This window comes from Atractosteus spatula, chromosome 10 (genome assembly GCF_055471065.1).
Source record: "Atractosteus spatula isolate fAtrSpa1 chromosome 10, fAtrSpa1.hap1, whole genome shotgun sequence".
Lineage (NCBI taxonomy): Eukaryota > Metazoa > Chordata > Actinopteri > Semionotiformes > Lepisosteidae > Atractosteus > Atractosteus spatula.
The window spans coordinates 1260644-1282009 of NC_142715.1; the positions used below are offsets into that span (position 1 = coordinate 1260644).

General features: G+C 48.9%; 1 protein-coding gene across 1 annotated transcript; it reads left to right on the forward strand.

The window, feature by feature from the left end:
• Positions 1-6217: 6217 nt before the first annotated feature.
• Positions 6218-7233, forward strand: LOC148824451 (uncharacterized). Its single transcript, XM_088926454.1, has 3 exons — positions 6218-6775; positions 6877-6992; positions 7068-7233. Exons 1-3 carry the CDS (start codon positions 6218-6220, stop codon positions 7231-7233), a joined length of 840 nt encoding a protein of 279 aa, XP_088782580.1.
• The last annotated feature ends 14133 nt before the right edge of the window (positions 7234-21366 follow it).

Here is a 21366-nt window from a genome sequence, read left to right on the forward strand (position 1 = left end):
GGTGAAGAGCCACCCTTTTAAAGCCACTTGGACACACCTCTCTGTCACATCTTCGTTCGGTGTGCGGTGAGCCTGCTCGCTGAGCAAGTTGAGAAAGGATGTGAAATGGCTTTTATCCGGCAATTTCATTACCAAGGAGCTCGATGTGCTTTTGATGATTTACAGGGTGTCCAGTGCAACACAGGCGATGGGCTGCTGGGATTTGGAGCCAGGATTTCCGTTAACTAGACAGGTACTTTAACCAACTAAGCCACGGCGCCGGCAGAATTATCCTCTTTTACTTTATTGCCTCTTTACTGCCGCTTGGACACACCGCTCTGAGACACCTGCGTTCAGTAAGCGCTGAGTCGGCTGGCTGAGCACGTTGCCTACTTTACATTCAATAGGAGCCCCGACTGTAAGAGAAACGAAGAGAAATGGCTTTTATTGGGCACTTTTCATGTCCAATGCGCTTGACATCTCCCAAGGGCGGCAGAGTTCATTTACGACACTTTTCCTTTCTTTCTTCTTTCTGTACTCTTTGATGAAACAAAACGAGAAATCATGTGAGGGAAAATGTCTTTTTTCATGGAGAAAACATGCATCAGAAAATGTTGTGTTTAGAAGAAGTGAGTTAACATGAAAAGTGACCTAATTTACCGGAGCAAATGCTCACCTAGCAAGGTCTGCTTTACTACAAGAGAAACGTAGAATGAAAGATGTGATAATTTAACGCCGTTGTGGAACAAAACGCTTTTTTCTTGGAATTCTAAATCAATTAGAAATTCAGAGCGACACATAAACGCTTTGTCTGTTTAAAAGTGACGATTTTTTAAAACTGATAAAAATGTAGAAAACACGTTTCTTACTTAGAAATTGTAGATGGGGTGGTGTACTAGTAGCGGCGCTGAACTCACCAAAGTGCAATTCAGTTACGTGACGGGCTAAGTTGTTTAATGGATAACGCGTCTGATTTCGGTTTATAAGATTATCGATTCGACTTCTACCGGGGTTGTGTGATTTAAATCAGGCTCCTCAGAAATAGATGTCGGTTATGTAAATAGACCGCACCTGAAAGCAAACGTTGGGCTTGGTTCTCAAAGTCGATGTCGTCGCTGCATAATCGTCGTAACCTAAGGAACTGTGAAAAAGGAAGAGAGTTTTTAGTGTGGCTGGGGTGAAATGAGCTGTACAGGAGGTAGCTGTGTGAATCCATGGGTTTGTAATAAACTGAAGTGGACAGTCGGGGGTAGTTGATAGACAAGTAGATGTCTAGAAACGGAAGAGTGGTGGAAGATATGTTAACCGTATATTTGAGGGACGGGTGGAAGTTGGTGAAATGGTGCAGGAAGAACTCAAGCTGATCGTTGGAGCATGTGGCGGCACCGACGCAGTCATCAATATATTGTTTGTAGAGGTCAGGGACATAGCCAGTGTAGGAAGCGAAGAAGCGTTCTTCTACCCAGCCAACAAAAATGTTGGCATAGCTGGGTCCCATTCTGGTGCCCATGGCAACTCCACTGACCTGTTGGTAAAAAAGATTATTGAAAGAGAATGCGTTCAGTTTGAGGACCAATTCTGCAAGGCGTACCAGGGTGTGGGTGGGTGGATCAAGCACTGTGCGTTTGTCCAGCGTGTGCTTGAGGGCTGTAAGGCCGTCATTATGGGGAATGACGGTGTACAGAGATGTGATGTCCATGGTAAAAATTTAGCATTCGGTACCCTGAAATTGGAAATCATTAAAAAGTTGGAGCGTGTGGTTGGTGTCTTTGATTTATGAGGGAAGATCTTCAACCCGCGGTCTCATGAGGCTGTCGAGAAAGGCTGAGATGTAAGTAGTTGGACAGTTACATGCTGATACGATGGGGCGTCCAGGGGTGTCCGGTTTGTAGATTTTGGGGAGGAGGTAAAATTGAGATACCTGTGGATGTTCCATGATGAGCCGGTTCGCCTCCTGGGGGAGCTCGTTATTGCTGATAAGAAGGGAAATGGTGGATACCACTTCCTTTTGGTAGTCAGTGGTAGGGTCCTGTTGGAGAGGGAGGTAGGCAGAAGTGTCAGTTAGTTGTCTAGAGGCTTCAAAGATATATAGATCCTTACGCCACACCACAACAGCACCTCCTTTGTCCACTGGTTTGATGACAATATCATCCCTGTTGCAGAGAGACTGGAGCGCCTGATTTTCTCCTTGGGTGAGGTTAGACCTATGTTTACTGGGTATAGGGAGTGCCTTGGGAGCTTGATTAGTGCATTGGTTGATGAAATAATCAACTGGTGGAAAACGGCCAGAGGAGGGAGTCCAACAGCTCTGTTTGGGATTAATGTTGTCAATGACATCAATAACCGGGTTGTTATCAGCTGCCTGTGAAGAGAAATTGTCGGCAAAATATGCTCTGAGACGGATCCTGCGGTAAAAGCGGTTAAGGTCGACATTGGTCTGGGGGATGTCCAGCTTCCTGGGAACTGGTACAAAACTGAGCCCTTTGCTGAGGAGGGATCACTCATCCTGTGAAAGGGAAAGGTTAGAAGGTATGGTGACAACAAGGTTAGGGTTGGTGAGGGTGTTCGGGGTGTTGATGGTTTTCTTCTGTAGAAGATGACTGAGTTTTTTGTCCTTCTCTGTAGTGAGAAACTGGTAGAGTTTAGAGTTCAGAGATCTAATGAGGTTAGTTATGAAGGGAAGATGATGTGGAGCTGTCAGCCGTAGAAATTCCTTAGCCTCTTTGATGTTGTTGTCGGAAAGGATAATCTGTTTTTTGAGGGAGAAAATGGTAGAGAGCATTAGTTTCCTAGAAATTGTTTTAGAAGTCTCTGAGTGTTACTCTGGGTGGTATCAGAGTCAAAAGAAAAGGTATTAAATTTAAGGCGAAATCCTTTAGGGATGATATTATGTCGACGACATCTGTAAAGGAATAGAAGGTGGTTAGAAAGCCTGGTCTTGGAACAGATAGCTGTAAAGAGACGGAATGCTGGTTTAGTGAGAGAAGCGAGCAAGTGGCCCAGGGAGGAAGAGAAGGTATGATGAAGAGATCTAGAAAAAGATTTGGAGGAAGGCATAGTGGGTCGCATATATTTTCGTTTTTCTCTTTTTTACATAACACGCTTTCGAGAAATAGACTGTCTTGTAATGAAAGCTGCATTAGAAAATGTAAATCTAATTTAAAATCCGGAATATGTCTTTTGCGTTATTCAGCTTTCTTAGCGCTTGGGTCTCGATTCAGATATTGCAATGAAAGCAACAGGGGAGTAAGTTTTCCTTTTCTAAATCAAAGGTGATCTGCTCACAAGGAAGTATAAAAACTTCAGCGTTTACTTTTTGAAGACCGCAAATGGTCGAAACACTGTTGCTTCATAAGCTAATAAGTAACATTTCTGAGCACGCATTGTATTACTAATGCTATTATTAATTAAAAAAGCTTAAATTCACATAATGGAATTTGGATGGCTCAAAGTAGTCTATTCCTTGTACAACTTTACTTGCCCGCTGAGTAGAGTTTTAACCAACGGCAGCAGATGTAACAGTAGCAACACCGGGGAGTGTCACAATACACTCTGTGAAAGAATTGCGGCTTCAGATCGTTTTGTTCTGTTGAAGCTACCTACAGGCTCTAAATTGTTGACATTGGCTGTGATCTTTTTTCAGGTTTATTGAAATTCTTCACATATTTGAAATATTTCATTCGGGTTCGCCCAATACACGGTGCAAACCATACCTGCAGCAGAATGCTGTGGCACATGAAGCCGTTTTGTTTATCGGTTGTAAGGATTGAAGAGCGTACTACAAATCGAGCAAGCGAAAAGAAAATTAAACAGGAGTCACTTTTTGGATTGCTAATCCATTGTGCTCTGCTCGTCTAGTTTCAAATCCCATCCTTGTCATGGTTAAGGCCTGAGACGTGTGTGTTTTTTCTAAACGGTGTTTGCATTTGTTTCCTCTTTTACTACTGTACTAGAGCAGTAATATTTCTAGCGGTGGAAGAACATGGTATCACAGGCTGACAGCAGGAACACGTGGCCACAAGCTGCAGTACATTGGTTTGGGAACAGCAATAACTTTCCTGTGGAGTCAGGTGCGCCGGTATTAATACAGCGCTTTCGAGCGGAAAGAGTAACTGAACTGACTTAAACTTACCAGTTATGTTCAATAGCTAAAAACATAAAACCAACCTCTTCAGTGGTTGAATCTAAATAACAGAAGCCAATGCTGCCATCAAGGAAAAAAAAATCCTGAGTTATGTAGTTTTGAGACTAAATATCTGACTTTCAGTTTGAAGCGGTACAATGGATTCTAGGTCACATTCGTTATTGATTCAGGATATATATGAGTGTGCTAATGGTTAAAACTGTTTACATGAGCTACAAACGGTAACATTTTCATTGCGAGAAGAAAGTCAGTCCGTGCGCATTTCTCAGCATGCACATTGTCAGGAAAACTAAACCCACAGTGCCAGCAAACCTTTCGATAGCCTGTAGGTACTGTCATTGCAAATGTAACAGGTTGTTCATACACACATATGATATCATTGCTATCTCGTAATTAGGAGATAATTTGGTATTTATTAATTAAGATTTTTTTCCTGGGTGGCAACAATGCGCATCCGCAATAAATCATAGACTCTGCTTTCAAAATAGCTGCACCAGGCACTTGGACACAGATAAACACAGGATTTAAAATTCAGGAATATGAATGGTCAATTGCTTACAGTTGGGTTTTTACGTTTTCTTATTTAGAGATTTGTGTATCAATCTTTTAACAATTCATTAAAATTCTAACAATATGTAAAATAAAAACAACAGCACCGTTAAAATGAAGGGGAGACAGGTAGTTTTTTTTTACAATCAGATTCCAATCTCTAATGCTGTGTGTGAGAGCTTAGGTAACTTTCCTTTTCTCACATTTTCTGACGACTATTCCAAAGGGGCACCCTGTCAACTTCTTATACTTTTCAAAAGTCTGCCTGCATGTTTGATTATTGTCGTTTTATTTAGAAAAAGTTCAATATTGATCATAACTTAAGAAAATTATGATCACGAATAAAAAAAAGGGGCGAAAGATGTGAGTTGCTCTTGAATCAGAGCTGGGTGACACGGGCTTCTGTTCTGATATGGTTGTACGAGAAGCAGGAGGAATCGCTTCACTCCTATGGAGCATGAGCTGAATCAGGAGGGAGAAATTTCGTATGCTCGTGGATATGTTAACGTATGACCTACATCGTAAAACTAAATTAAAAACTAACATTAAGTTGTCAAAGACATTCATTTATATACAAACAAGAGACAGACATAGCAATGGTTCTACATTGACTTGTTCTACACTGATGAGACTAATTGAAATGTATGAAAGCCCGTTTCTGCCAGGGAGTTAAAAAAACGCGCTATGGTATCGCAGAATTCCGACTAAGTAACTCAAAATTGCGACTTGGTAACTCAGAACTCCGACAATGAAATATGGGCTATTTCGAAGTCGCAAATGTGAGATCTAAAGTCAAAATTCTGAGTTTTTAGGTCGCAATTCTAAGATTCTAAGTCACAATTCTGAGATACCATAGTGCGTTTTTTTTTTTTACTCCCTGGCGGAAACGGGCTTCCATTGGTTCTCAGTGCTGCGAAGCAAAAGCAATCTCTGGAAAATCAGACAAATTATTAGCAGATCATGTCAAAAGCTGATCAGTATTTCTTTACTGGGAAGCAAATAAATGCTTGTATTACACATTTTAATATGACATGCAATTACACATGAAAAATAGTAAAATTATTTTCATTGCGGTACATGTTGATAGAACAGCCCCCTCGATAAAAGAAAGTGTGGACGGACGTGTCACATGTTCCGAACTCTGTCTGACAGCGAGTTTAACACACTGTCCTTGGAATTTAGAAACTAATTGAACAATAAATTAATCTGAGCAAATTTTACACGTGTGGGTGATTTAATTCTGTCGAAATTGCGTGGAACTCTTCCGCTGAGCTCAGATACACACGGGAAAGTGTTCAGGCGGCTTCACGGAGTCCCGCCTCAGACTGGAAGCAGGTTCTAATTAGACGCTGAGAACAATCCGGGTCTCTGTGTGTAATTGATTGTGTTGATTGAGCGGTAGTGTGACCATGTGTGTGGTAGCATAGTCCTGCTAGTATAAAAACCTAGTCACCGCGTTCACACTTTATGCTCTCTTGCTTCAACATAGTTTGGTGGTTTATTTGTCTTACTTCTGTAGTAGTTTAGCGGGACGTCAATTTGGCAATGCGCTCGTTTCTCTTTGTGCTGTGCCTGTGCGAAGGGGCCGGGCTCCCTGCACTGATCTCCGCCGGGCCTGCTGGCTGGGACTCTCGGGAATTAGCGCTCCAGGCCGACCTCCCGGCTCCTGAAGACGCAGCCCAGTTGGAGGACTTGAGCCTGGCAGATGCGCCCTCCGAAGACCTGTCTGCAAGCGAGAACGACTCGCAGTCCTTGGCTCCCGACTTTCGCCGCCTTCCCGTGTCCAGAGACGCGTACTCGCCCTACTTCAACAAGGAGAAGATGAAGCCCGAAGCCGGCAGCCGCCCCTTACCCGCCTACATCAAGAGCATCCTGTTTCCTCCCCAGCGAGGGCGGCAGCCGGCTCGCCCGGCCATCGGGGGCACCCGAGGTGTGGCTGTGTGGTGCGACTCCAGCAGGATGTATGTGAGGGTCAGTCGGCTCCTGTTCGGCTTCAGCTGTCGGCCATCGGAGGTGACCTTGGGCAACTGCAGCGTCAGCCGAACCACACGCAGTTACTTCTACTTCATCTACGGGCTTCACGAGTGCGGCACCGAGCGATCGGTAAGCGGGTCTTCATCTACAGGCAGTGTATCGATGTGAGCTGTAGGACTAGTGTCGGGGTTGCCTTGCCTGGGAATATCCCTTCCTCTGTGACCCTGCAGGTTGTCCAGGGCCACCTGGTGTACTCCAACACTCTCCGCTATGCCCCACCCTCCTCCAGTGCACCTGTGCATCGCTTCATTCCCTTCTCTGTGCCGGTCAAGTGCTCCTACAACAGGTAGGCAGGGCTCTGCTGCTGCTGAGAAGCCGCTAGGAAAGTGTCCAGAAGCCCCTCATCCCCTCTGTCCTGCAGGTTCCACGACTCCTACAAGGTTGGTTATGTCCCCACGTGGGCCAGGAGAAGGACCTTCTTCAAGGACCTGAAGAACAAGCACAGCTTTGTCCTGCTCACCACCAACTGTAAGCTCCTTGAGCGAGTGGCTCCTCCTGCCTGCAGGGGGTCCTGTGTGCAGGTGTAATGCTGCCTGCCTGCCTGCCTCTCTCTCTCTCTCTCTCTCTCTCTCTCTCTCTCTCTCGCCCACTGGGTCTGGCTCTCTCCTAAGGATGAGTACTTCCTGGGTCAGCCCATGTACTTCCAGGCCACTGCCTACTTTGCCACAGTGGAGCAGAGGCTGTACATCCGCTCGTGTTATGTAACGGAGAAACCAGACCAGCACTCCCAGCCCCGTTTCCCTGTGATCAACAACTTGGGGTACGGCCCCTTCTGGGAGGAGAGGTGGGCAGGAGCCCCGAGAGCCTGCAGGGATTCATCCTTGTCCTTGTCCCCAGGTACATGGTGGACAGCAAGGCAGATGGCTGCCTGTCCAGGTTTGTCACCTCCAAGCAGAAGGATGTGCACAGCTTCACGATTTGATGCCTTCCTCTTCCAGAAGCTGTCCAGGAAGGTACTGCTCTCAAAGGCTGCTCAGCCTTCCTGCTCTACTGATCCATTGTCTGCTTTTCCATCCATGATCTAGATGTGAACCAGACTGTGGCAGCTGTAGTGCCTAGAGTTGCCAGCTTGCCTTCACTGATGGCAGAAGGTCCTTCTCTGTCCCTCTATTGGCCTTGATCCATTAATGCTGTGGCTTTCCCTCTTGCAGCATGAAGTGACTGAGCTGTACATGCACTGTCATGGCTGTGGCTCCTGCTAAAGCAACACCAGGGACCAAGTCCTGCACCTACAACAGGGAGGCGAAGAGCTCCTTCTGCAAGGAGCCTGCTGAGGGTGCTCTGGGACATGCCAGGTGGAGGCCTCACCTGTCCTCCTCTCCTCCAGGTGGGAGGAGCTGTATGGTGACCATGAGGTCTGTGCCTGCTGTGAGTCCAGGTGTGCTGGCAGCTGGAATGAAGGTGGGTCTGGTTCTCTATCCCTTGTGGATGCATCTCTGCCCAAGAGACAACCATGCTTGGACAACTGAGGAACGATCCCATGCTGGACAAAGGGACTGTTTAGATGAGTAGCATCACTGTGGGACTCTGGGTATAGCGGATCCCTCACTCCTGGGTGCTGCTTGTCCACAGGTACCAGGAGCCTGGTGACCAGCAGTCAGGTGGCTGTGGCACCAGTAGAGGGTCCTCTGGATGTGGGAGCTGACTGGACTGAGGATGAGGAGGGAGACCCTCAGAGCTCCAGTGAAGATGCTGAGAGCACCAGTGAGGATGTGGAGGGAGCAGAGGACTTTGGAGATGTTGGCCAGTGGACAGGTAGGGTCTGGCAGGAGGAGCTCCTGTAGGGGTGGGTGTCCTGCAGTTCAGCTTGATTGTTCTCCTTCTTCCTCCCCAGGTGCCTGAATGAACGCTCCAGCCTGGCCCTTGTGACTCTCCTGCCTCCACTTGCCTTGTAATGGCAACATCTCAATAAAGCTGTGAAAGACCCTTCTGCCTGCCCTTGTTTCTTTATGGTTTATAGGTTTGAATGGGGTGGAGGAATTCAAGGGGAGTGAGACCCATTAATAAATGGAAGTATTTGTGGGGGTTCCACTTTCAAGAATGCTTCCTGTCTTGCTGCCAATGAGGACTGAAAATGGCTGGAGTAATAAAGCGTTGTACTGGGGGAAGATGGCCGCACTATTCCTTGGGCAGGGCCGTGTCTCTTTTTTACGGGGGGAGAGACAGGTGTTCAATATACTGGAAATTCTCCCATTTCCGAGAGGGGTAGTGCTTATGGAGTGTGAGTTGCTACTGTAGTGACCAGTAAGAGTGAGATCTGATGTCCTATTCTAGGCTGCACAAACTGACTAAAAGAAACACAAGGAAGGAATTGTCAACAGGGGCTTGGTATAAAGTAGGCCTTCCTTCCTTAGCAGAAGAACAATACTGGTGCACAAACATCAGTGAATAATGGTACAGTTAGAGTCTTGGAGGTCTTGTCTTACGGGTGTTGGTTTTGTGGTAGTGGACAGTCATGAGAAGTATTAGGATTGAGACTGGAGATCCCAGTACTTGACTGGGAAGACAGGTGTTCACAACCACCTCTACCAGCAGCTCAAACTGTGTAGGTTGAGACTGAACCTTTACTACACAAAGCCCCTCCCCTGTTTCAGTGTCCCATGTCATGAATTTTAAGTGAATCCTAGTCTCCCGTTGTGACTACCTATAATTTGCACAAATCCTGCTGGCCCACTAACACTGTCAATTTTTAGCCCTACTGCACTGCCCTATTAAAGCTTCAAGGATTTAGGATAAACTATTTTATATAATGGTTCCAAAGGTGGCTTCTCAAAGCACTTGACATAATTACAATAAGAATACACAGGATAAAACAATTCCAATAGACAGAGGAGACCATGGATGGTGGTACTAAGGAAAGTAGAAGCAGAGGGGTAAAGAATGGAACCAGTTCAGTAAAGGCTCTTCTACAGAAGAAGGTGTTGAGTCTGAATTTGAAGGAGTTTAGGGAAGGTGACTCTGGTATCCTTGGGGAGAGAGTTCCAGAGCTTGGGGGCATAACAGGAGAAGGCCTTGTCACTCATACAGTGTAGAGGGGCTTGGGGGACAGTTAGGAGACCAGAATAAGAAGAGCGAAGGTTCTGAGGTGGGGAGTAGGGTGATAATAGATCAAACTGCTACTGAGGTGCAACTGAAATGTGACGGCATGTTCTACAATTTATGCAAGAAAGGGTAATGTTAGGCTTTTATGGACCGTTGGTACAACAGCAGTGCTCAAGGATTCATTTCTAATATTGAGGACAATGGGTTATATGCCCATCGTTCTTACCAAAGGATCGGAGACCTTTTGCTATATAAAAAGACTCCTTTCCACCACTAATTTATACAGGTTTGGTTCATTTGGGTTTTATCAGTTAAACATTTAAGTGAAGTCATTGTCCTGCTCGCAGCCGAGCCCGACACACGGTACCGTCTGGTTTCTGTCGCTGGGCGCTCACTCTGCGGTCCATATGGGTCCTAATGCCCCAGTATACGGTAGTGGCAATATCCCTAAGGAAACAAATACTCCACATTAGTCTGAATGCCACATTCTTCATTGGTCCCATTACATCACAGAAATATAAAAACAAAACTACTCACTCTTTAATCTCGTCTAATCCAAGACGCACCAAATATCACAGTCTTCTTTTAACACGCGTGCTGTGATTCCTCTATGTAGCAGAAATGACAACCGAGGAGCCGAGAGATCATTTCAGCATTTCGCGTCTGAATGGAAAACACAAACGACCAACTTGGAATGACTTGCTTTTGACGCTTTTCAAAGCGTTCTTTGTGATACTCGCCACTATACTAACGAGGAAGACATCGCTCTCTGCTTAGTGTTCAAAACACTTACTTGCAGCATTGTGGGTGCTGTGGTTTAAATGCTATTGGTTTGTGAACAGAATACCCCTATCCCAGTGCATTGTGCCACATTAAATAAACGCACGAGAAAAAGAGATTCAGAACGCAAAGCTGTGTCAGTGTTCTGTGTAAAAAATCGGTTTGAACATCACGGGAGCTGTTTTTAATTAAGCTGCTGAGTAAAGAATATTGTAGCATTTACAGGTTCTTTTCAGAACAAAGGACGAGTGGAGAAGCGATTAACAAACAAGCATTAGCTTTATTCGTTAACAACCACACAAAACCCAACACAGGATATACACGCACATGAGGAGACTGACGGAACACGTACACATCATTAGGGTGGTAATTACCTAACAACACACTATACTTTTACAAGACTACACAGGGCACTCGAACAATTAGGACATTATTTACACAGGTAGGGTCAGCCGCTGGTCATCGTGCTGACCCTCAGACTCTCCCCGGCTACCACTCCCAGCATGCCCAGCGGTACTACGAGCGCCTGGGGGCGTTTCTTCCTCACCACCAGGCGAGAGCGTTACACTGTCCCCACCTGAAGCGTCTGGCGTCTCGTCGACGTCGAACACCCCCCTCAGGCTGTACTCGTACTCGGCTAACTGCTGTGGAACCCTGCGTGAGCGGCTGCTGCGCCGCGGTGACGGCTGGCGACCCATGGACGCCCCACTATCGGTCAGCTCCAGCCCTGGCTGCTCCTCTATAGCCTCCCCACATGGCTCCTCCTCCCGGGCCTGGTAGGGGGCCAGGCGGTCTCGGTGCAGGACCACCACTCTCCCCCGTGTTCGCAACCAGACACGGTAGCAGACCTCGCCCACCACCTCGAGTACCTCAGCGGGCCCCTCCCACGTAGTGCCGTTTCTGCCGCACTGCTGTGTCAGGTGGGTCTGTGCAAAGCTGTGCACCCGCTGCATCCGCTGCCACAGGTCCAGCCGGCAGTGCCGACCCGTTTTCGGGCAGCAGGCCAAAGACCAGGTCCACCGGGGTTCGCATTTCCTGGCCCAGCATGAGCGAGGCTGGGGTGCACCCGGTGGATTCCTGGACCGCGGTCCTATACGCCCAGAGCGCAAGGGGGAGGTGGCGGTCCCAGTCCCGTTGGTGCCGGGACACCAGGGTGGCCAGCTGGGAGCATCCGATTAAACCGCTCCACCAACCCGTCGCTCTGGGGATGCAGCGGTGTGGTCCGCGTCTTAGTGATCCCCAGGCGCTGGGATACTCTGGCGAAGACCTGGGACTCGAAGTTACGCCCCTGGTCACTGTGTAACTCCTCCGGCACCCCCAGCCTGGCAAACATCCCCTCCAGCAGTGCATCGGCCACCGTGGGGGCACTCTGGTCCGGGAGAGCGTAGGCCTCCGGCCACTTCGTTAAATAATCCATGGCCACCAAGACGTAGCGGATCCCGGCCTCGGTGCGCGGAAACGGGCCCAAAACGTCCACCCCCACCCGCTCCATAGGAGCCCCCACCTGGTGTTGTTGGAGGGGGGCCCGAGAGTGCTCGGGGGGACCCTTCTGCGCCACGCACACCGCACACGTTCGGCAGTACCGCTCCACGTCCCGGTGGCAAAGACCCCAATAAAAATGGCCTCGGAGACGCTGCAGAGTTTTTTTACCGCCGAAGTGCCCCACGCCCGGCTGGCCGTGCACCGCTCAGAGCACCGCCCCGCGGAGTGACCGAGACACCACCAGCTGCCACCGTATTTTGCCACTGGAGGGTACCCGCCACCCCCGGCGCAGCACCCCGTCCTTTACCTCCAAGGCCTCCCACAGGGCACAGAGGGCCTTGACGGAGTTTGGGTGCGGGGCGAGCTCCTCTTGCGTAGGCCGCACTCCTGCTGCCCTCCAGCGGAGCACCGGCCCCACGTCAGGATCAGCTGCCTGACGCTGCGCCAGGTCTGGCAGGCCCACCCCCAGCGGACCCTCCCGGGCCGTGGCCACAGTGAAGTCGTACTCCTGCAGAATCTCTATCCATCGCGCCATCTGCCCCTCTGGCTCCTTAAAGTGGAGCAGCCAGGTGAGGGACGCATGGTCGGTCCTCAACCGGAACCGGGTCCCGAACAGGTACGGCCTGAAGTGGTGGACAGCCGCCATCACCGCAAGCAGCTCGCGACGGGTCACGCAGTAGTTCCGCTCAGGCCTAGTCAAAGCCCGACTATAGTAGGCCACTACGCGCTCCCCATCCGGCCCCTCCTGCGCCAACACCGCACCCACTTGAGTTACTCGTGTCGGTATCGAGAACACACGACAACCGCGGGTCGGGGTAGGCCAGCACGGGGGCCCCCACCAGAGCTTCACGCAACCAGCCGAAGGCAGTCTCACAGCCCGAGTCCCAGTCGAAAAAGCGGCCCTTGTCGGTGAGGCAGTGCAGCGGGGCAGCGATGCTGGCAAAGTCCCGGACGAACCTCCGGTAGTACGAGGCCAACTCCAGAAAGCTGCAGAGCTCCGCGACGGTGCGTGGAGTCGGCCAGTCCCTCACTGCGGCGACCTTACCTGGGTCCGTAGCCACCCCTCGCGGTCCAACAACTTGTCCCAGGAAGGTCACCTCCCGCCGCAGGAGCTCACACTTGCGGGGGTTGAGCCTCAGGCCAGCACGGCGGATGCAGGCCAGCACCGCCTGGAGGTTCGTCAAGGCCTGGTCGAAACCCCGGGCATGAACCAGCAGATCGTCCAGATACAACACACACTGGTTCCGCGGGACCGATGCCAGCACCCTCTCCATCAGCCTCTCGAACGTCCCTGGGGCATTGCACAGGCCAAAAGGCATGACAGTAATCTGCCAGAGGCCCAGGCCGATGGAAAAGGCCATCTTCGGGCGAGCATCGGGAGCAAGCAGTACCTGCCAGTAGCCGCAGCGCAGGTCCAGGGAGCTGAACCAGGTCGACCCGGTGATGTAGTCCAGGGTGTCATCTTTCCTCGGCAGGGGGTAGGAATCTTTCCGGGTGACCTCGTTCAGCTTGCGGTAGTTGACGCAGAACCTCCATGAGCCGTCTTTTTTTTTTACCAGTACAGCTGGCGCCGACCACGGGCTCGCGGAGGGCTCAATCACCCCCGCTGCGGCCATCTCCCGGATCTTTTCCTCAGCGTGAACCATGCGTCCCAGTGGGATGCGGATGGGCCGAGCGTCGCCGGTGTTGATCTCGTGTTGGACCAGGGCAGTGCGGGTGCAGTCCTCATCTCTCGCCGCAAAGAGGTCTTCGTTCTGGGCGAGTAGCTCCTGGAGCTGCTGCCGCTGGTCCTGATCGAGGCCCTCGCAGCTCCGCTGGAAGAGGTCCTCAACGGCACGCCTCGCTTCCACGCAACGCTCGGCCCCCGCCGCCGCCGCCTTGTCTGGCCCCCCAGCCAACTCGGGGGCAGGATCCGGCACGCTCGCTCCCCGGCTCGCAGGCCTGGTCTGCCCCAGCAACTGACGCTGCCGCCGCCTCTTTTTCCCCCGGCTCCGGCAAGCCCGCGTCCCTCGGCCATCGCCGGGCCTGCCCTCCACCAGGTGAAGTTGCTCCCCCTGCCACACCAACTCCTGCCGGTCCAAGTCCAAACTGGCCCCCACTCGCTGCAGTAGGTCCAGCCCCAGAATGCAGTCCTCCTGGATGGTTGCGAGGTAGCAGGGGTGGCGCACCGTCTCTGCACCCAGATGGAAGGCAAGCACCTGTTTCCCCCGGACTGCAGCGAGCTGTCCCGTCACGGTCCTCAGCCGCAGGCTGGAGGCCTCCCATCCTGGGGGGTTGGTGCCCTCGGTGTCGGGGAGGACGCCCGGCCGGAGTAGGGTTACCGATGAACCGGTGTCGAGTAGGGCCAGGCAGGGTTGGTCCTCGATTCGGCAGTGGAGGTACAGGCCCCGGCTACAGCCGACTCGCCCCACGGTGGCGTGAGGGGCGCCAGTTTTTACAGCGCTCTCCGGAGCGGGGGTTGAGGTGTTCAAGGGCGGCCTTCCCCGTGCTGAGCCGCCCCGTTCCCGTTTCCCGACGCCAATCGGGGAGTGCGAGGTTCGGGTGCCCGGCAGAACCGGGCTCGGTGTCCTCTCTTCCCGCAGCGGTTGCAAATCAGCGTGCGGGTCTGTTCCGCGGGAGGCGCTGCACGGGCTGGCTCCTCTTCCCCCTTGCTGGATTCCTCCGTTGCCGCCTCGGTCAGCTGGCAGGGCGCACTGCGTCTGCTGGCGCTTCCAGTCACCCCGAACACCGCCTCAGCCCATGTAGCAAGGGCCAAGGCCTGCTCCAGCGATGTTGACGCGGTCAGCTGCACGTGGCGCCGCAGCTCCTCGGGTGAGAGGGCCTTGAGAACGGCCTGGAGAGCCATCTCCCGCTGCGCCTCCCAGGGAAAAGTTGGGTATCCTCGGCGGGCGAGGAACATGACATCCGCGGAGACCGGGCCCAGTCGCTCTCCTGGTCGGCGCCGCCGCAGGGCCAGCCTCTCCCGCATCAAGTCCGGCGCCTCCTCTACACCGAAGCGCAGCTGGAGGGCTGCTGCCAGCGCCGCGTATTCGCCTCGGTCCTCCTCCGGGATGTCCAGGAGCACCTGGCAGGCCACTCCTTCCAGCGCCGCCCGGCACCAGCCATTCGTCCGGGCCGCGAGCTGGAACTGCGCCTTGTAGGTTTCCCAAGGCGCTTCCCCGTCGTAGCGACCAGGTCGCACCCGCGCTGATGGGTGTGGGAATCGCTGGTCAGCTCCGGCAGGGAGGGTATCTTCTCTTTGGGGCATCCACTGGGCGGGAGTAGCGGGCAGTCACCCTAATTCTACCGGCAGGACCACTACTGGATAGCCCTGGTAAGGGCTGTGGCCACCTGTCGCACCCAGGAGTTGCTCAGGCTCCCTTTGTGCGCTGCCGATGGGTTCTGTCTCTTTTAGAGTCAGCCAGCACTTGACAGAATCGGTTAATGTCTGCCAAGATTTGTCCATCCTGCCGCTTCTGACACCAATGTAGCATTTACAGGTTCTTCTCAGAACAAAGGACCAGTGGAGACGATTCAATTTTTAAGAACTTTATTTTCTTTTCACAAAAAAGTACAGGACATCACAATTTAGAACGCTTTACATTAATATACATACTTAAAACAGTATATATGATCACATCTCATTACATTTTGACACGGTACCAGTTACATAGCAACAATTTCTTTTTTTCTGGTGCAAATCACATTCTTTACTTAAACATCATAATGTTTTTCACAGTTTCTTGAGATATTGACCTATGCTCTCTATTTCCCACAGATTTTCTGCTTCCTCCCTCCCTTCTCTCCACAGATCTCTGAGGTAATAGTTCTCTCGGGTGATGAACAGGGCCAGGCTACCTGCTGCCTTGACTGGGACCTCGATGCCTTTGAACAGCCCCATGTTCCTCACTCTCCACAGGGCGTCTTTCCCACTGTTCACCACGGCCCAGATCCTGTCAAACACGTCAGGAGGAAGTTTGACAGGAGAGATGCCGTATATGACGAAAGCAGCGGTCAGGGTAAATTGGGGCGAGAGAGCTTGCAACCAATCTTCAAACTGTGCCCAGAAGGCCTTAGCAAAAAAGCAGGACCACAGGAGATGGGTCACAGTCTCCTCCTCGCCGCAGCCCACCCTAACGCAGCGAGGGCTGGGGGTGAGGCCCCTACGGTACAAGAAAGTTCGTACCGGTAAGCACTGGTGGACGACACTCCAGGCTAAATCTCTGTGAATGTTGCACAGAAACTTAGAGGATGTGTGTTTCCACACCTTCCTTGTTTGGGCTGATGTTAAAATGCCCACAGGGGTCTGCCTATTGTTCTGGGGTGCAACGAAATCTTCCAGTTTTTGGACGCTGACATCTCGGAGGGGAATATGGCCAATTGGGTGAGATCTTAGAAAACTTTTAACTGTCCCATAAATTGCAGGGCATGTGTCAGAGAGTGGGACATCCAGCTTGGGTCTGACACCCCACACTCTGAACACCTCCCTACCTATCCAGAGCCTGGAAAAATAAGTCCAGGTACGCGCTGCAGGTGCTGTTGCAAAGCCTCTCAGCACAGAGGCCAGGAAAATGCACAGCAGCTTCGTAGCAATATCTGGGACAGACTTCCCCCCTGAGGGGAGCGGCCTGTACATTATTTCCCTTCTGAGTCTTTCCTGCTTCCCACCCCATAGAAATTGAAACATCAATCTCCTCAGCACCGCCGCAACACGGTGTGGGATTGGGAAGGTAGAAGCCAGAAAATTCAAGACAGGCAAGAGCTCAGCTTTGATGACCAGCACCTTCCCTGTCATGGTGAGGTCTCGGTCCTTCCATTGCATCAGTTTTTTGTTTAAGATTGGCAATTTGTTCTGCCAATTTACTGTTCCCATCTCTTCTCCAAAATACACCCCCAGGACCTTAATTCTCTTCTCTTGCAGCCTGAGATCATGTCCTTCTTTTGGCTCCCTCCAGTTCTGATAAAAAATCTCACTCTTAGATTTGTTAATTTTTGCAGAGGAAGCCAAAGAGAAACGATCACAGCACTGCAGAGCTCTGCTAATTGAGGCATTGTCAGAGAGGAGCAGGGTGACGTCATCCATGTATAGAGATGTCTTTACCTCTCCTCCCCCACTTCCAGGCACTGGTATCCCATTAATGGCCTGATCCTGGCGCAAGGCACAGGCTAAGGGCTCCATAGCCAAAACGAATAACAAGGGGGATAATGGGCAGCCCTGCCTCACCCCTGAACAGACTTCAAAGGGGCGTGATCTATTGCCATTAACCATTACTCTGCTGTTGCTACCTGTGTACAGCAGGTTAATCCACTTTCTCATGATGGGGCCAAACTTCATGTGCTCAAGTACCGATGTCAAGTACTGCCGGTTTAGGCGGTCAAAGGCCTTTTCTAGGTCTACACCTAAAATGCACAGAGGGAGGGAGCGATCCTCCGAGTACAGACAGACATCCCTCAACAAGGCCAGGTTGTCGCTCATCAGGCGTCCTGCTATCCCACAAGTCTGTTCTTTCCCTACCAGTGAGGCCACTACATTTTGTAGGCGCAGGAAAAGGGCTTTGGACAGGATCTTAGTGTCCACGCCTAACAGGCTGAGGGGTCTCCAGTTCTTTATGTCATTCTTTGCTCCTTTCTTAAACAAGAGAGAGATAGTGCCTTCTCTTAAGGAGTCAGGCAGCAATTCTGTCTTATAGCTTTCCTCGAATAGGAGCAGTAGCGGATCCTGAAGCAGATCCCAAAAGGTGCAATAAAATTCTTTAGGGAGCCCGTCAGCACCCGGAGTTTTCCCCTTCTGTAAGCTCTCCATAGCCTGTCTCAGCTCTTCTACTGTCAAATCCCTCTCAAGTACTTCCCTATCTTCTTCACTCAAAACGTTTTCTAGCTTTGAGGTGAAAAAATGAATTTCTTCATCCTTTACCTCTGTAGAGCTGTACAGTCTTGAGTAGAAGGCCTCGGTGCAGGAGAGGATAGCACTCGGCTCTGTTCTCTCTCGTCCCTCCTCATCAACTACACTTTCCATGACAGACTTGGAGCCTACCACTTTCCTGAAAAAGAAGCGAGTACACTTCTCATTTTCTTCCAAGAACTGCACTCTGCTTCTTAACATGAGAAGACTGACAGAACACGTACACATCTTTAGGGTGGTAATTGCTTAACAACACGCTATACACTTATAAGACTACACAGGGCACTAGAACTACTAGGACATTATTTACACAGGTAGGGTCAGCTGCTGGTCATCATGCTGACCCTCAGACTCTCCCGGCTACAACTCCCAGAATGCCCAGCGGTACTATGCACGCCTAGGGGCGCTTCCTCCTCACCACCAGGCGAGGGCGTTACAATATATATATATTTTTTCTCTGGTTCTCAGCAGTATCATTGGGCTGAACTCCAGTTAAATGCTTGGCTTAGAAAGATCAAAAGTGAGCGAGGGAAGATGGGTGGAGATTAATGGAAGTTATAAAAGCAATGGGTTGGCTCTGCTTAAGCTTCATTCAGACCTTATTAGGGCAAACTCTATGGGTTAATTGCATCGAACTGAAAGTAGCATACTAACAGGAGTTCAACCTGTGCTTAGAACGCAGATGCCGTCTAAACTTGTGCTCCACCTTAAGTCCAATTGCAACAAACTTTGCTGCTGTGCTTAGTCTGCAGTGCCGAACTTAACCTGTTCTCAATTGCAATGAACACAAAGTAACAACTGCAGCACTCCAGAGTAACTAAATTAGCAGACTAATTTAAATTATGTCTTCATATGGCTTAGCACCGTACTCGGTGTAACGCAGGATTGCATTAGAAGGCTCCCAAATATAGTGGAAATAATCCGTTGCTTGGAAATGTATTGGAATATTAATTAAAATTGCTTTACACTCATACCATATTTATTAATAATGAAGTTCATTAATGTGTGTATTTACAGAAGTGTCATTTACTATTTATGTTTAATGTCAATCATTACTAGTAGCTGTGAGTTTTAAGATATGCTAGGGAGTGAAGAGAACAGAACAGAGCAAATGGTTATATAAATGGAGTGGGAGCCTTTAATATGTTCTATAAAATTTGGGAGTCAACTGAATAGATTTGCTAAGTATTTTATTGTGATGGGTCTCTGTATTTGTGGTTATCAGTGGAAAGCAGGGATAATAAGGAAATGGGTGGCACCCAAGCATATGTTAAAGAAAAAAACTTGGCTTCTTAAAAGTGATTATGATAGCCACAGGACAGAAGAGACAGTGCACTGTGGTCCAATAATGACTGTGTTGAAACAGCCAGAGTGTGCTGCATGCCATGGAGATGGAAAAGGTAGCTCATCCCAGTCAATCGCAAGGTTGTGTAGGACTGCACATGACCTGATGATGATGGTGCTGGCTCTTGATGGACTGATATACAAACCAAATGACAGCCAAGCAAAGCGTTAGTTGTTTTACAATTCCGAATGATTGTTCAATGTGGCTTCTTGCATTTTTATGACTCCTGTTATAGCGCTTCTCTTGTAATGTTGTCGGATTGTGCACAGGTGTCAGAAGATATAGTCATAAAGAATACCCACAGGCAAAACAACATGCCAGCTTGCTCCTCCCTACTTTGAAAGGATATTGGAACTGATTAAAGAACTTAATTTGAAATGTAAGCTCCTACTGACACAGGAGAGAGAGAAAATCAAAGTTCTGAAAAGTAAGCACAAGGCACACCGTGGATAAATTAATGTATTAATTTAAACAAATGCTGAGAAGGTCAGAGGAACAATATTTGTTGTATTTATTTGCTCAGGTAATTTTATAAGTTTAACTTTCAGTAAAGTTCTGTTTAAAATAAAACTGGTCATTAGTTGGCATCTTTTGTAACGATTTAGCAATAGTGACATGTCTGCTTGTTTGACTGGAGTGTTAAAATTAATACGGTAACATCCTGTCTCAGGTGCACAGCTGCAGTTCTCATTAGTTTCGTTACTAATTGCAATTGCATTAGTCTGTGTAAAAAGAGACTTCTGCAGCTCCAGTGGTGTGATTGAACTCATGCTGAGATTGAGTTCAAGCCTCACCTGGAGCAGTGTGGCCTGTATCTTCAACTATTTAAACTAACTGACCAGTTTAGGTCCTGTTAAGTATTTGCTGGAGATCAGGTCTAAATTAACATCAAAGGAACAAGTAAAGGTTTGTTCCTTGTCAGACCTGAAGAAGGCTCCAAAGCTCAAACGTTGTTTGCTTCTCTTTTCAGCATGGAATAAAATTTTACTTGTTCCTATGTAGTCCACACATGGTGACACAGCTCCCTACTTAAGTTACCATCAGCAATGGACCTCCAGCTGACCTATACACAAATATATGAGAGAGGTCTACTGAGACGAGAGGAGCACGATGGAGTACTGAAGACTTGAAAAGCTCTCGCATGAGATTCTGTGTTTTTGTTGTTCCCCAGATTTGTTTTTAATGTTCTTTTTCTCTTTGTTTTGAAGTTGTTCTGTTTTTTGTTTTTTTTTTGTAGTTGTTAGACTACTACAGGGATTTACCTAGGTTCTATGAAGACTTCTTTTATCAAAACATATTTTATTAATAAAAGCGTGATTTCTTAATAATCAACTTTAATGTTATCTTTATTAGTAGCTGTATTACAGGTAATGCATGCACAGCCTTTATTATGCTATAGTGAATTTTCAGGTATCCCATGGAGGGAAGAGAACTGAAATTAAGGAAATACTTATTTAAAGGGGTATAAGTCTTAAAAGTGTTCTGTCACATCTGGGTTTTAATTGAATAGATTTGTTGTATTATTTCATATGATTTGACTCTACACTTGTGTTTCTCAGGAGACAGCAGAAATATTTTGGGGATATTTGCAGGTACAGATAATAAATTATACTATACAAGCAAATGTAAGGTTACCTTAATAAAAAAAAAACTGTTATCATTACCCTTTTCGGCGTTATTATTTAAGACAGTATTTCGGAACAGTATTCTCACATTAGGGGCTATAGTCTAATGATAACGGTGGTGAAACAGGCGATATGTGCAGAAAGAATTGGAGATGGAACAGGAGACTCATCCAGTCTGTAGAAAGGTTGTGTAGGGCTGCACACGTTACAGTGATGCGAGGCATGTGCTCTACCACTGAACTAAACTCCCGATAGGTACTGTTACCTGCAGCTCTTTGTGTTAGGAAGAGTGAGCAGTCGACATTTTAAAGGTCTAAACCAGACGTGATAAGAATTCAGAACAAGAGGCTGTGCTTCACTCAGCTTTTGATGAATGTTTAAGTGAACGACAAATTTGCTATTTTCACTTTTTGATTAAAGAACATAAAAAGCACCTTTCTTCCAGCCAGATTCAAAAACCAGAGGCCTGAGCATTCCCAGCTGTTTCTACTATGGTCTTCCACTC